This window comes from Trichechus manatus, unplaced genomic scaffold (assembly GCF_000243295.1).
Source record: "Trichechus manatus latirostris isolate Lorelei unplaced genomic scaffold, TriManLat1.0 scaffold00127, whole genome shotgun sequence".
Classification (NCBI taxonomy): domain Eukaryota; kingdom Metazoa; phylum Chordata; class Mammalia; order Sirenia; family Trichechidae; genus Trichechus; species Trichechus manatus.
Window position 1 is genome coordinate 3009332 of NW_004444063.1, and position 16198 is coordinate 3025529.

Sequence of the window (16198 nt, forward strand, 5' to 3'; positions counted from 1 at the left end):
TCACAGTTCAGGAGGCTGAAAGTCCAAATCAGGTTATCAGTCATATCCATTCCTTCTACGGATCTCTGCCTAGTTTCTGGTGACTGCTATCAATTCTTGGCATTCCTTGGCATTCCTTGGCATCTGTCTTCTCTCTCTGTGTGTTTCTCTGTGTCTATTCTCTTTTTATAACTCAGAAGGGATTAGGTTTTGACCCACCCTGCTCCGGTATGACCTCATTAACATAACATAACATTCCAAACAGAATTGCATCCAGAAATTCAACATGTATTTTCAGGGACACCCAAAAACCAAACACGTTACCATCGAGTTGATTCCGACTCATAGAGACACCACAGGACTCAGTAGAACTGCCCCATAGGGTTACCAAGGAGCAGCTGGTGGATTTGAACTGTTGACATTTTGGATAGCAGCCATAGCTCTTAACCACTGCACCACCAGGGCTCCGTTCAATCCATAGCACCCTCCATGGAGCTCCTACCGGTTATTTAGTGAAAGGCCTCTTAGCACTCTTCATCCTCTTGGGCAAGATCTACCCCTGACCCCAACAGTGAGCTTGTAGCACTCGCGCCCTGTAAAGCACTTAGCCTGGCCTGGGCTATGGTAAGCACCAGGAATGTGTTAACTGTTATTATTCATCCTTCCAGTTTCTGGGCATACTTTCTGATTCCCCCTGACCAGAGTGGACTTCCTTTTCTGTGCCTCTCTGTAACCCCTGGTGCTAGAAGAACCTGTCTCCTCCACTAGCTGGCTACCCCTGAGGGCGACGGCTTGGTACCCTGTTGCACCTAACTATCCCCAGCAGCCAGTTCAGTGCCTGGCTCGGAGCAGGGACTTGGCAGCGGTTTATTGTGTAACTGTCAGATATGAAGAAGGAAGGTGTATCCTATTGGCCCTACGCTTCCCATATGCAGGGCCACATTGTCCCCAAATGACAATGTTGTTGTTAGTTGCCATTGATTCTGACTGTTGGTGACCCCATGTGTGCAGAGTAAAACTGCTCCATAGGGCTTTCAAGCCCGTGACCTTTCAGAAGCGGATCGCCAGGCCTGTCTCCCAAGGAGCCTCTGGGTTAGTTTGAACTGCCAACCTCTCGGCTAGTAGTTGAGCACTTAACTGTTTGCACCACCTAGGGAAGTCGCAATAAGACCACCAAAAGCCCACCCCACAAGCCTGTATGTCCTGTTTCTTTTCTGTAATAAAGGTATGTCCCTTACATAGATAAGGACAGACATATCTATATTACAGAAAAGAAAACTAAAATTCAGACAGGGTGGGTGGCATGTCCCACTCACAGAGCATGGGAGAGACAAAGTTGGGGCCATATCCGGGGGCCTGACCCTCCACCCCAACACGGGCTCTATCAACACTGACCCTGGTTCACTCCTGGCTGGGGCAGAATAACTGGGCCCACAGTGAGTGCATGGCTCTGTCTGACTGGAGGTGGCCCCGGTCCCCAGGGTGGGCAAACACAGTTGCTTGGGGAGTGGCAGAGGTGCACCAGGGCCCACATGAGGCTGTGTGTCTGTGTTCCATCTTTCCAGGCTCCGATGGAGAGGCCCCTCACAGGCCTGCCGGTGAGCCTGCGCCACCCCATGACCGGCCTGGCCGCCTTCACCAACAGCCCACTGAGGCTGCAGTACGACACCCGCCCACTGCTGGTCAACCAGGGGCAAGACGCCCACCTCCAGCTGAAGCTCCCCTGCCTCTCCCGCTGACACCTGTACCTGGAGCCTTACCTGGAGAAGGGCAGCTCTCTGCTGACCTTCTGCCTCAAGGCCCTGAGCCACAGGGGCTGCACGTGGGTCAACGGGCATACACTCAGGTACCTGGGGCAGGTCCCCCTGAGCGCTGTCAACAAGTCGCCTTCTCTGGAGTCCAGATGGTGATCCACATAGAGGGAGGCATCTCCCTTGAGGCCTTTGCTGCTTCCATCTCAGCCCATTGCCTCTGATTTACAGGCTGAGGAGACTGATGAATATGAAAATACGCCCCCCCCCGCCCCCCGCAGTGGCCTCCCTCGTGTTCAGGGGAGCGGACTCCAGTCATCTGGGGTTTCTCCAAGGCCCTTCTCAGACTTGGGATAGCTCTTCCCAGCCAAACTCTGGAAGAAGAACAGAAATACAACTCCAGAGGGAGCCCCCAGACAGCGCACTCTGCTAGCCTCGCTGCTGCCGAGAGTAAGCCTTTACTGAAACAGGACCTGAAACACTCGAGCTACATCATGCAAGGTTGACAAAGAGGTCTGCTAGCTGCTTCGCTCACAATGAGCCCGTTCTGCTAACACTGAGTAGCTGGCGGGGGGGTGGGGGGGGGAAGCATGGAGCAGTGCCCTAGTGGTTACAGCTATGCAAGGTAACGGGGAACTTCATGTACTTTAGAGGCCGTAAGGGGGTGTGGGGAGCCTCTCCCAGCCTTGCTCCACATTTCCTTCTGCTGTTTGACTAGGAGTTACTTTAAGTTGCTAATTTTGTGTGCCATTTAAGAGCTGGAGTTTGAGGTTGCACCAGGAATGCCTGGACACATGTAACAATTACGTTTGTGGTAGCTCTGGGTTACCTTCATCTTTCAAATACCCACAGGCACTTGGGGCTTAGGAAAGCCTGTGTTTAATAAACTGCAAGTATTTCATTAAGCTGGCATACCCAGTTGGATCCCCGGGTCCCCAGATGGGCTGCGTGCACACAGCGTTGTCACGCAGAGGCTAGGGGCGGGAAACATGGGAGAGGTGTCAGAGGAAATTGGAAAGGCAGCGGCTTATGTTTCTGGGAAGGATGTGGGTGGAGCTCAGGGCTTTCTGGGGATGGGGAGCTCAGGCTAGTCCGCCTGGAAATCCATAGTCAGCTTCATCTTCCTCATCCTCACGCTCCCCCACTTCCTGGCACTTCTGGATGGAAGCCTTCCCTGAATGGAGGATCGAAGGATTTCAGGGTGGTTTTCCAGGGCAATGGGCTCTTTCAGGACTAATTCCGGGAGGGAGTGAGATGGGGAGCTGTGTTAGAATGCAGCTCAGCACTTACTTCACTCAGGGTGGGTCACATGCCAATGATCCTTCCGCATGGGGACTGGCAGGGAGCAAGGCCAAGGGTGGAAAATTTTCTCAGTGAACAGGGGGAGCAGAGTGCAGGCAGCCACTAGCCATGCCACCCAGAGATAGGGCTACTGTGGTTCAGAAATAGCATTTACCTGTGTAATGGAGGGAGAGACACACAACTCAGAAGGTCGTCATAATCCTAGACCCCACTCGAAGAGGATAAAAGGTGTGGGCTGACTCACGTCTTGGGATCAGGGACCACCTCCAATAAGGCTTCCAACACTATCCCTTTTCCACCTAAGTAGAAAGACCGTTTTGTACCAGGGCCATCTGCAATGAGGCTCAGCTTCACTCCCAGGCCTGTGTGTGTGCCTTCTCCACGGGAAAGACAGCACTGGGCAAAACCCAGCCCTGCCCTTTCTCAGGAAGTTTCCCTTCCAATAGGGAATGAAGGCCGCACACTCAGGCCATAGCAACAAGGCAGAGAGAGCAAGGGCTGCGAGAGGAGGCAGCTGTCCTGTGCTGCGCAGGGCTCCTTGTGCACGGCAGTCCCTCTCTCATTCACTCAACAGACTCTAACCAAGCACCCACATTGTGGCAGATGCGGTGAAAAGCCCCGGAGACCAGCAATGACAAGGTGGACACAGTCTCTGCCTTCATGGAGCTTACATTGGACTCGAAAAAGCCAAAGCATTCAGGAGCTAATTACATAATTAATTATGTGATCACACTGTGATCGGGGACATGGACAAGAGCAGCCAGCAGTCACTGTTCTTCTGGTGTGTGCTCTCTCCTCAAGCTGGGGCTAACGCTAGCTATATTATGAAGCGGCCAAGTGCTCACTGTGTGCTCAGCACTCTGCTTGGTGCCCATCAATTCTCGAAACACCCCAGATCAGCAAGATTATTCACCACATTTTACCAATGAAGAAACTGAGGCTCAGAAAGGGTAAGTGTCTTGCCCAAGGTCACACCTGTGTCATAACCTTCCTTTGCCTCCAATTCCTTCTCTGGGAAATAGATAACAGAACCCACCTGCCAGAGCTACTGCAAGGGCTGTAGAAGGTAACACTAAAGTGCTCGGTGCAGTGCCTGGTACACAGCAGGCACTCAGGGTTAGTTACTAGCCTGTGACCCAGGAGAGGGAATTCAGTAAGTACAGACCCAACAGCTCACCACAGACACTTACATGGAGCTAAGAAAGACTTGAACCCCAGCAGACTGGCTCCAGAGTCCAAGGGTTTACTGCACCGTGGGATTCCCTGCCTGGGGATCTTGTTTTAGCCATGGGCCTGGTGGGCAGTCAGGTTCCTTGCACCGGAAGGCCCGGTATTCAGGATTTGTAGAACACTGACACATTGTCAGGGCCGGCGAGAAGATGCCCCATGTGGTTTGGTCTGACCAAGCCCACTGACTTGAGACTGCCTTTACATTTCACATACAAATTCTATATGCAGCAGTGATTCCTCCACAGATGAAGTGCTCCCCAAGCTCTGCATCCAGAGCAGCAGCTCACATATAGAACTAGAGAAGACACAGCCCAACACTGCACCAGAACACCCAAGTCCAGAGAGAGGAAACAGACTGGGCACCCCAAGACTCCCAGGGTACCGCTCCCCTGAGCCACCTGGGGACCTTCAGGACAAGTTGCTGCCACTGAATCCCCTCTCAAGGCCTTTAGCCATCTGTGAGATCTGGGAGGGTTCTCTCTCCTCCAAGAGGGAGCAGTCAGCTTCCTCCATGGGGAGGTCCGTGCACCCAGAATGAATTGCACAGCATGCTGAAGGATTGACAGGGCAGACAGGGCAGAAGGGAAGCCAGGAACATCCTGCTTGCTTGCTTCAGACTCGACCAATTCATGAAACTTCCTCAGAAAACTCACTCCATGCTTCTTACCAAGTTTCCAAGACAACAAAGCTCTGCTCCATCCTTGGCTCTGTTTTCTTGAGTAGAAAACCACTTCACTCGTTAGATCCATGACACCCACCCCCCACTCTCCTAACAGCAGGCTTTAGGGTCCTGGTCTATGAGCTGACATCACTTTGCTTTGCCTGCAGAGATAGCCCGAGCAGGTTGATGAGTCCCTCCCAACAATCTCTTCTACATTCTCTCAGCTCCCACACACAGGGAGGCCCATGTGGCTGAAAGGTGCACACAAACACACACATACAAACACACGTGGTGGTTACAAGCTAGGGCTCTGGAGTCAGGCCACCTGGGTTAGAATTCTTGCTGCAGCACTTACTAGCACTGTGATCTTGGACAAGTGACATAATCTCCCCATGCCTCTTCTTCTTCTGGAAAATGGGAAAGGTAACAGTACCTGCCTCCTTGGAGTTATCGTGAAGATTAAATGAGGGACTGCATGTAGAGTACCTAGGGCAGTGCCTGGCACACATTAAGTGCTCAATAAGGATTGGCAAATGAAGATGGCAACACCAGCTCGCTTACTTTGGACATGTCATCAGGAAAGACCAATAGCTAGAAAAGGGCAACATGTTTGCTAAAGTAGAAGGTTGGCAAAAATGAGGGATACCTTCCATAAGCTGGACTGACACACTAGCCACAACAATGGACTCAAACATACCAATGATCATGAAGATGGCACGGGACTGGATAACATTTCGTTCTGCTATATATAAGGTCACCATGAGTTGGAGCCAAGTACACAGCAACCAACAAAATTATCACCCAATTGAGTGGAATGAATTTAATGTATGTAGACACATGGACTCAGCTTACATATATATACACACACACCCTGTTACAAGGAGCTGCATAAATTACATTCAGGCATATACCCCAGAGCACTACAATTCTCTGAAACCACGTCTGGAAATTTAGAAACCATCCCCTGTGCCCTTTAAGGCATCTAGCCCTCACATTCCTCTGCTTTTCCAAGAATGTGAATCTTCCCAGGCCGTCTGAAAGTGAGACACTGTCCCCTTGAGCCCATGTGTCAAGGGAGACATGCTAAGGCTCCATAAACAGCCACAGCGCGGGGCTCACAGACACGGGTGTGGAAGTGCTGCAGACACGTTAAAACACTGTAGCTAAAGGAAGGACGGCTCGATGACGGAACCCAGGCTCAGGAGTCCAGCCCCTACTCAGGACACTAGCACACTGGGGCCTTGATCCCCAAGTCTTCTCCCCAGTGAGACCTCAAGCTCTACCCAGATGAGTACCACAGTTGTTCACTGCTGTATTCCAGTGGCCATCACAGAGCTAGGCAGAGACGAATGGACAGACAGATGGGCATTGGTAGTCAAGGAAGCGGTCACTTTGGTTGTGCTGAAGAATAAGCCAGGCTTGTCCTGCTAGGCATGGCAGGGCCGACGCCTGCAGTGGTGGAAGCTGGGCATCCACGTATGGCAAGAAGACCACGAAGCCTCAGGAAGACAATATGTAGAAGTGAAAGCCTCTTGCCTCCTCTAGGCCTCAGTGGGGCAGCCCAGACCTTCTGGCTGGGACAGAACAAGGTTGGTGCTTCTGCCTACTTTTTACGCTTCTCATAGCCCAAACTCAACCAGTCCCTGGGTTTTTGGGATTCTGTTGCAGTGACTGCTGAGGGAGGGTGAAGGATTTGACAGGGCCCCTGTCACCAAGAGACAGCTCTCAGCCAGCACTTCCTTCCTCCAGCAGAGGCACATAAGGGGACAGGCACTCCCAGGAGGCCCTGGGAGGGCTTTGAGCAGCAGCAGTCAGGGGCTGGGCTGGCTGGACTGAGTCCGGCCTGCTGCCCACCAAGTCTCCTAGGATCTGGTTTGACCACTATCCCACAGTGCAGTGGAGGCCTGCTCTACAAACCCCTTTCGAAAACACACTAAGAACACACCTGCCTCCCTGTCCCAACCACCCCACCCCACCCCACCCACACAGATCAGAGTTGCCTGGCCTGGTAAAGAGATTCCCAGGGTCTATGGAGCCCTGGTGGTGCAGTGGTTAAGAGCTACGGCAAGCTACGGCTGCTAACTAAAAGGCTGGCTGTTGGAATCCACCAGTTGTATCTTGGAGATTCTATGCGGCAGTTCTACTCTGCCCTATAGGGTTGCTATGAGTCAGAATCGACTCAACAGCAATGGGTTTGGTTTTTTTTTTTTTTTTTTTTTGGTTATAGGAAGCTAAGAAGCCCTGGTGGTACAGTGGTTAAGTGCTTAGCTGCTAACCGAAAGGTTGGAAGTTTAAACCTACCAACCGCTCCCAGGAGAAAGTTGTGGCAGCCTTGGAAACCCTATGGGGTAGTCCTACTCCATCCAACAGGGTAGTTGTGAGTCAGAATCGACTCCACGTAAATGGGTATAGGAAGCTAATCTGTCACCCTGCTGGAGGCATTTGTATTTTCAAAGAAAGAATTGGAGAGGGCAATGCTTAACCCAAAGGAGTGAGTTTCATTGTAGAAGAAGAGGCGTTGAGAGTTTTATAGTAAGCAAACGGTTAACACGCTTGATGGCTAACCAAAAAGTTGGAGGTTCAAATTCACCCAGAGGTGCTTTGGAACAAAGGCCTGGTGATCTACTTCCAAAAAATCAGCCACTGAAAACCCTATGGAGAACAGTTCTACTCTGACACACATGAGGTCATCATGAGTCTGAATCGACTCAACAGCCATTGGTTTAGTAGGCCAGTAGAGGAAATATTTCCCTTCATCCTCAAATAGATGGTTACTTTATGAATGTGTAAAGTAAGGCCTAGTCAAGTGGCTGACACATGATCACCCTGCATCTAAATAGCAGAGCCAAGGCAGGAACTGAGAACTGGTTCCTCCCACAATAGCCCACTGAGCGGCCAGGCTGCACTCAGCAAAGAGATGTGCAGAAGCAAGGAAGCCCCATGAAGTGTGAACAGTTCATCACCACCTAGACCCCCACCCATGACTGGGCTGCAAGCTGGGAGACACACCTTCCACTCTATCTACTGTGCCAAGAGTTCCGCTCAAAAGCTGTTTTGGTTCCTCTTCTTTGGTTTCCACTCTGGCGTCTTGTGGCAGCTGAGGTAGCCATGCTTCCTTCCGGACAGTTAGCTGCTCCCCAAGAATCTCACAGGACTGTTCAGACCCTGCAGCTTCCCTTCACTGCCGTGCTGGGTGCTCGGTGCTCAACCTACACTCCTGGGCCCCAGTCAGTCCAGCCTCAGCAGGCCCTCAAAGGTTTTGGGGGAAGAGTAAACAAACCCAGCCTTTAAGAGGAGATGCTGAATTTAATGAATTCTATTCACATCGCAGGGCTGTGATTCCTCTTACCTTTAACATGAACTCACAGGCGGATTAAAGTGAAATAAAACCTACCATTTGAGTTACATTCTCAGCTGATTGGAAACATGCATTACCTCCCCATGACCGGGCCATGAGAAGGGAAGTTATTATCTTTCTTTAGAGTTTGTAAACTCTTTATGGCTGAGGCAGCCTTAATCCTGCTGGGGGGAAAAAATGATCTGGGAATAAATTGCTCCCATTTACCTTTGTTTTCCAATCACACGCTCCAGTGGGAACACAGCATCCTAAGTGAGGGGATGTGGGGAGCCAGGTGATCCCCAACAGAAGAGTTCAATTATTTTCGTCTTCAGGTACATGGGTTGGAAGGGCTTCAACATGTCATTTGGCAACTTGCTCCACAAAAACATGCACTCTGACAAGGATGCCAGCACTCCTGAGCTGCTACAGGTTCCTCTGCCTTTTGTTTCCAGGGACAAATATCCCCACAATGCCTACTTCTCGAGGCCACTGGGAGCTCCAATCAGCTTCCTCAGATGGGAGGCTGCACTTGTCGGGGCTGCAAACTGGGGGCCAGTAAAGTATGTATTGGGCACCTACTGTATGCCAGGTGCTGTGCTAGGTCCTGGGCTACCACAGTGAACTAGGCCACATCCCTTCCTCATGGATCGTGCTAATTTGTCAGGAAAACAGACATCACCAGTGAGGAAGATATAGTTGCAACTGAGAGCTGAGCAGCCTTGGTCTCTGCCTTCTTGGGACTGAGTACTGAGGAGAAGAGGCATGGCCCTCTGAAAGGAAACAGCTTCACATGTGGGGTTAAGATGCCCAGCTCAAAACACTGGGAACCATCAGGAAAGAGTCTGAGAAATGGTAGATTTGAATCCAAATCAAATCATAGTCCGGGAACAAGGGGAGACTCGTGGAATCTGAGTTTTTGGAAGGCCACGTTTGTCTCTGTTATTTCTCTACAGCTTACGTGTAGCAGGTACCAAGCAAAGCCATCAAGAAGACGCAGGCTCTGAGCCAAGCACTCTAACTGCTGGAAACAGTTCTGGCCAAGATGTCTGCCTTGCCTTCCTTTAAAGACATGCAGGCAGTGGGTTGGGATTGGGGTTTTCAGAATAAAGTAGAGACAGAGGCCTTCAGAGTGAGAGCTAAGCCAGCCAGCCAGCCATGGGGTTTCCGTAATTGCTTCTCTCAGGGGTCAGGTGGTGTGGTGATGTCGTTCTTCCTGAGAGCTTGCTGCAGTGGGGCTGGGAACATGGACCTTATTAAGCCACCTTGTTTAGGAGGGCATATCAGTTAGGATCCAGTGGGAAAACAAAAACTACTCTGGGAATTCCAAAATTTTAATTCATGGAATTAGGTACACAGGTTATAGAATCTCTGAGAAGCCAAATGGGATGGTGAGGCTATCCAGAGATTAGCAACAGCAGAAGTTACTAGCACTGCTCGATAACCCATCCCTCCCACCCCACCCCACCCCACCCCACCCCACCCAGGGCTGGAGGAGCAATAAAAGGACATGCGCGGGAGCTGACCAGTACAGCTGTGAAAGCTAGGGCCTCAGAAGGAGAGGCTGTCCCAGGAGAAGCTGGAACCACAGAGACTCCATCTGAGACACTCAGAGAACTGGGGAAATATCCTGGCTTCTCCCCTTTCCACCACCCTCCGCTCTCCCACCAGTGGTTGTCATTGGCTGAAGCCAACCAGAAGCCAGTTGCCAAGGGAACCTGGGAAATGCAGTGTGCAGGGATCTACTGTCCGGCAGCACAGAGCAGAGGAGGAGAAGAGAGAGCAATGGGTTGAGGGCAAACAGGCAGATGACCAGCCCAGGGACTACACTCCCTGCCTAGGGCCCTTGGGTGGCCCATAGAAAGGAAAGAGAGGACGATCACATGCATAGTCCTCCACTGCCCCCGTAGGGGGCTCCTGAAGGTGACCGGCAAACACAGATCTCTCCCCCATCCCTCATCACCCTAACCTATGTGACCTTTAGCACCTAAAAGAAAGAGGAGGACCAAACATCAGAGAAAAGCTAGACATGGGCTGGCCTGGTACACATGCATCCCAGCCAGGATGCCTTGCTTTGAACCCCACCCACCAGAGGAAGGGCAGCAGAACAGAGGCACTGGACTCAGGAGGGTGGCACATTCAAATCCCCACTCCCCTCCACTTACGGACCCTGGAAATGTCCTTCAGCTCCCAGGCCTCCTTTTCCTCACCCATTAGATGGGGGTAGTATTAGTAACTACCTCACCTCTGTAAAAACCGAAAGACACATGTATAAAGGAACTCGCACATGTACCTCGTAAATGCTCAGTAAATGTCAGCCATTGACATTAACCACCACCCATCCCCAAATGCCGCTTCCTCCAGAGATCTTCTCCTGACTTCTCTCTTGAAGAGGGGCTCTGTCCCTCCTAGCTCCAAACTAGTGCTGAAACCCTCAGAGGGAACGTTCAAGTAGTTATCTGCACAACAAAAGGTATTTCCTCAGGTGGGGATCGTGTTCTGAATACCTACTGTGTGCTGTGCACTGTGCCAGGCCTATTAGAGGTGCTGACTTGCGCCTCCCCCAGCAGAGCCCTGTGGGTGGAGAAACTGTCTTGTACATGTTGACTAAATGACAGGACAGTGACCTGGAGAAAGAATTTGAGCGGTGTGAAAACAAACCTTTAGGGGAACTAGGCTTTGGGAAGAGCCTCCATCAAACCACAATAAAACTGCTGGTTAAAAGCTTAAAATGTGCCCAAAATGACTACCTGCTCTTCCCATGGGTGAGAAGAGGCCAGAATGAGTGGCTTTGAACAGTGACTGGAGGCATCATATCCACAGGACCCTAAGCCCTGGAGCCGATGACAAATTCCAGCAGGCCCCACACTCCTTGATTCCTCCACTATCTGTCGCCAGGCTTGCCAGCTGTGTGAGCCTAGGAGTTGGGTACAGATCCTAGATGGGTCCTGTCTCCTTGATGCAGCACGACCACCCAGCCCTTCGCTGTTCAGAAACACACGCCCACGGTACAGAGCTCCCAAACTTGGAGATGTGCCTCCAGGAGTATTGGAAGCAGGCAGGCTGGATGCTCAGTGTCAGAGGCATCCAGAACCAGTGCTGGCCTTCATTAGTGAGGAGCCCATGGTCCCCTGTGAACAGTCATTGGAGGCCAAGGTGGAAGGTTAATAACCAGGGGGCTCCACTTTTCAGTTTTACGTTCCTCTTCCCCTGGGCCTGCAGGGTCTGTGGTTCCTGTACAGATTTCAAGTCGAAACATCAGGAAAGCCTCATGTGGTCTGACTTCTCCTTCCAAATTCCACCCCGCACTCCCCACCCCCAACACACGCACAGGCTACACACACCACATACGCACGCACACGCCTGCTTCTGGGTTCTGTCAAGCACCTCAGGTAAAATGCTGGTTAGAAAACCACACGGTAATTATGAGCTGTGAATTTTGCTCCTCAGTTAAAGAAAGAGAAAATACTCCACTTGAGATTCTCAGCATTCTTTACAAACCAGAGTGGACTTTTGGCTCAGCTCAGGGGAAAACAGAAGCAGAGGGGAGACCCACTTAGAGGAACGGTGGGGGAGTGTTCTGAGGAGGCCAGAGTGTTCTGGATAAAGAACTGTCATATGTCCTGGCCACAGGTTCCCGGGCATGCTGCCATAGCTGAGTCTGGTGAAGAAAGCACGGTGTTGAAAGGAAGACATAGCAGCTTGGCCTGACCCCTGGTGAGACTCAGAAAGTCACCAAAATCTCATGTTGCCAATCTCTACAATCATTGATGGGCTGGTAAATGGTTAACAACGGGCTCTCTGAGTCAGGACAGAGGTCTGATTTGTAACGTTTGCCCATTTCCGTGGTGTTCCATATTTTTATGCAAATAACACACACCTACATTTGTTTGCCAACTGTGCCCTCCTATCTCGAGGTATTTTCATAAGCGCTGCTATGTTGTAAAAAAAAAATTGTCATAGTGGTGCATATGAAAATACCGTGCAGTGAGAGGGTGTGGTTGGCAAACAAACGTAGAAGGTGCACGTTATCTGTGTAAAACTGCAGTAAATCTTACCGCCATGGCCAATTTCAAGGTATCAAGGTGACCTCGCTGAATGTGAAGTTGGGAAGAGGTGCACAGTAAGTACACCATTACACAGCACTTCCACCACACAGATACAATATATGTAAATAGCTTTAAGAGCATAGATACAGTAAATTGCAGTAAAATAATTAGGAAGCAATGATTTTTGAGTATTGACTTTGTATTTAATAAATTTATTAGGCTCTAAGTTTATATAATTTAATTTTTAACAATGGCTTGCTCTTTTAAGACAGTATGAGACAGCTCCAGCATCCCACTGTACAGAGAAAGTTCCAGCCCCTTGTGCCCAAGTGTGGGCTGGAGAAATAAAATAACTGATGTGAAAATGCTTTGGGAATGAAGCATCGGAGACGACAGAGTAACCATTTTAAGAAATTTGTTTACTATTTTGCTATCCAAAGGTGAATTTGCACATCTTTATCACATTAAACAAAAACCCGTTGCCATTGTGTCGATTCTGACTCATAGCAACCCTACAGGACAGAGTAGAACTGCCCCATAGGGTTTCCAAGGAGTACCTGGTGGATTCAAACTGTCGACCTTTTGGTTAGCAGCCAAGCTCTTAACCACTGCACCGCCAGGTCTCCCTTTATCATATTAGATACTCAAAATAACCTTCTGCGGTTGTTAAACCATCCCAGTTACAGCTGAGGAAACTAAGGATTAGAGAAGTGTGCCCAAAGTGAAACAGCTGGTAAGTGGCAGAAGCAGCATTGAATTTATTCTAAATTCTTGCTCTTCGCCCCTCCCCCACCGTCTGTCCATACCTGGTGGGGGCATCCCTCAGCCAACCCGCAGCTCTGGCTCTGTTAGGGCTGCACAGCCCCACTTTTAGCGCCCAGTTGGGGTCTAAAACCCATCACCAGATGCGGCTCACAATTGGAGTGCTCATGCTGGTGGACTGAAATTAGTCTTCTAGCCTAAAACTTAGCCCGTTGCTGTCAAGTCGATTTCGACTCATAGTGACCCTGTAGGATAGAACAGAACTGTCCCCATAGGGTTTCCAAGGCTGTAATCTCAATGGAAGCAGACTGCCACATCTCTCTCCCACAGAGCGGCTGGTGAGTTCGAACCGCCGACCCTTCAGTTAGCAGCCAAGTGCTTAACCACTGTGCCACCAGGGCTCCTTTAAAACTTAGCATAATGGAGGATATTAGATAAGAGGCCATCCTCACTTCTTTCCAGAGACCACCTCTCTTAGAGCTTGGGAGCCAGTGATAGGTCGCCAGATCTTGGGCCATCGACCAGCACTTAGAAGCCACCTTGGATCTCACGAGATTGGAGAAAAATGCAGCTCCCTGGGACCTACCCTATTCCTCTGTCCTCCTGGACACAGCCAGGATGTTGGTGTCTCTGGTAAACTGATCAGCAGTAAGCAAGGGGGGCTTTAAACTCAATCCTCTGAGCAGTGGCCAAACCCTGAGGACTCCTGGACACTGAGAGCTGGGCAGTGCCTGGGTGGCCACCCAGGCTGTGTGTGAAGCAGTACCCAAAGTCCCTCGGGGGCCTAGGCAACCCACCACCATCTGGAGCGACTGGCATTGGATCCAGAAGGGATCAGGACCCTGCTGGAGGCTCAGATCCCAGACCCCAAACTCACATGTGGCTGGAAACTAGCCCCTACAAAACCCTCCAGTGCAAAGTGAACCCTCTTTCACCCCGCTCCTCCCAGCTTGGCCACTTACGCTCCAGCTTCTGGGCAGGAGATGCCCCACTGCCCGAGCTACGGCCTCTGGATCCTTTGTCATTTCAAATTTTCTGGGATTGTAAGTTTGGTATGCTTGGCTCTTTTAAACATCACACTTTATGGCCTCTTGCAGTATAATTTTTTCCTGTCCTGCCATTCAATTTGAATTAAATATCAAACAGATGTTAGTCATTTTTTGCTCTTTTTAAAGAAAAAGTTTAATATTAGGGAGCATGCCCTCTTATAAGATCAGGGAAGCCATTCAGAGAAATAAGCCCCTTCAAATTAAAAAAGAATCACATTGGTTAACGTTAAGATGCTTTCAAGTGATACATTTCGAAGTGCTAAGGGAAGGTGTTTCCAGCAAGCTATAAAGCAGCCAGGAGAAAGGAGGGGAAGATGTATGGCCCACCGCTGACAGGGAAATTGGAGCTCAGAGAAGGGGCAACCCCACCTAGAGCAGAAGCCCTGGAGATGAGGTTCACAGATTATGCTGGGGTAGGCCATCTTCCTTGAAGGCCTGCGGGGACCCTGCTCCCTGCAGCCTGTGTGGTCAGGCACGGAGGCAGGGAGGAGCTCCACTCTGCTCCTGGAGCCAGCCTGGCCCCTGCGCCCACTCCCCATCCTCACACACTCGCACCAGCTTGGCCCATCTCCCACCCAGCTGTCCCAGTGGTGATTTTGTACCTCTGGACATGCTGAATGCGTCAGTCTCTGATTCTTGCTGCAGTGTCTTGGGGAGTGGGAACTTTGGCCGTTTGTGGGTCTTAGGTGCTTCTGAAAATGCAGAGAAAACTATGGCACCTCTTTGCACACAGGAGCAAACTTGCATACAACCTCAAGGGCCCACAGTCCCCTGACTTAGACACCTCCCCCAAGGTAGCAAGAACACAGAGTGTTTCCTCACCAAGACACACAGCCCACAGGACCCAGGGCCCTTCTCTCACAGAGGACAGGCACAACATTTGCTGAGCACCCACATGCCCAGTATCATGTAAGGCCCTGGGCGTGAGCTAGAGGAGCTGGTCAGTCTCCAAACCTCTATCACTTCTTGGCAACACGCATACCTGGAGCTCAACATTATTGGACCTGCCGCCATTCATGGCCAAAAGCCAGGGCCTCTCCAGTGCCGGCTCAGGCTAAAGTACTTCCATGTGGTCTTTTGACTCATTGCACCTAAAAGGCAACTCTCCAACTGCAGACAACTGACTGCAAATGATATTTCCATGTGGCGGGGAGAGGGGCCAGAAAACCTCGGATTTCCAGCTGGTTCTGGACAGCCTGGACCCTGAGACGAGGCTCCCTACACCCAAGGTTTGTCTCTGGGGACAATGTGCAAATGCCCAGAGACTCTCCTCCATGGGGAGCACTAGGCTCTGCTGATGAGAAACAGAACCAACACTTCCTAGAATTCCACAGACAAAAGAGAAGGTGGAGTGGAGGGATTTAGAGCAACAGAAAGCCTCAGTGTTGTAGTCAGACAGCAGAAGTCTGCATCCCAGCTCTACCACTTACTAGCTCTGTGACCCTAGCAAGGGACCAAGCTCTCCCAGCCTCAGTTTATCCATCTGTAAAACAGGACTACTACCTGTCTCATAGGGTATTTGGGAGGATGAAATGGGATAATGCATATGAGGTGCTCAGCACAGTGTTTGGCCCACAGCAAGGGCTCAATATCTGGGAGTAATTGTTTACTGCCCTTCTCTTGAAGGTGACAAGCCCCCTATCCGATGGTGCTTTCCGGGACCAGGGGGGCTGGGAGTGGGTCAGAGCCAGGCTCATCCCCCAAAGGAACCATACTGATAACCGCAAGAGGAACAAGAGATGCAGAGGGAGGGGATGTGAGCTACTATCTCAATTCCTGCCTCAGGGGAAGGAAGAGGTGGGAGGAGAGAGGGGAGGAAAGCAGCAGAAATATCTACAAGTGGTTTCAGAAGAGGAATTGAAATTCACAAATCATTGCTGCTATTCCAACGGTTCTTTTGAGTCCAAGACAATTCAGTAAAAATGTACTGAGATCCATTCTGAGAGTTTGTGGGGAGGGGAGCTGGGGCAGAGAAAGGGTGAGGCCTGGATCCTGCCCTCCAGGGACCCAGGGCCACACCTAAATTCTAGAAGGTTCTCTGAGCTTCAGTTGGCAAGCCTGGCCTGGTCAGAAGAGGT

At 50.7% G+C, this 16198-nt stretch overlaps 1 protein-coding gene across 1 annotated transcript; it reads left to right on the forward strand.

Moving 5' to 3' along the window:
* Nucleotides 1-1550: 1550 nt before the first annotated feature.
* On the forward strand, nucleotides 1551-2163 carry TIFAB (TIFA inhibitor). The gene is given in 3 exon segments (XM_004391460.2): nucleotides 1551-1857; nucleotides 1860-1919; nucleotides 1922-2163. Coding segments are annotated over 3 exon segments (609 nt in total).
* The last annotated feature ends 14035 nt before the right edge of the window (nucleotides 2164-16198 follow it).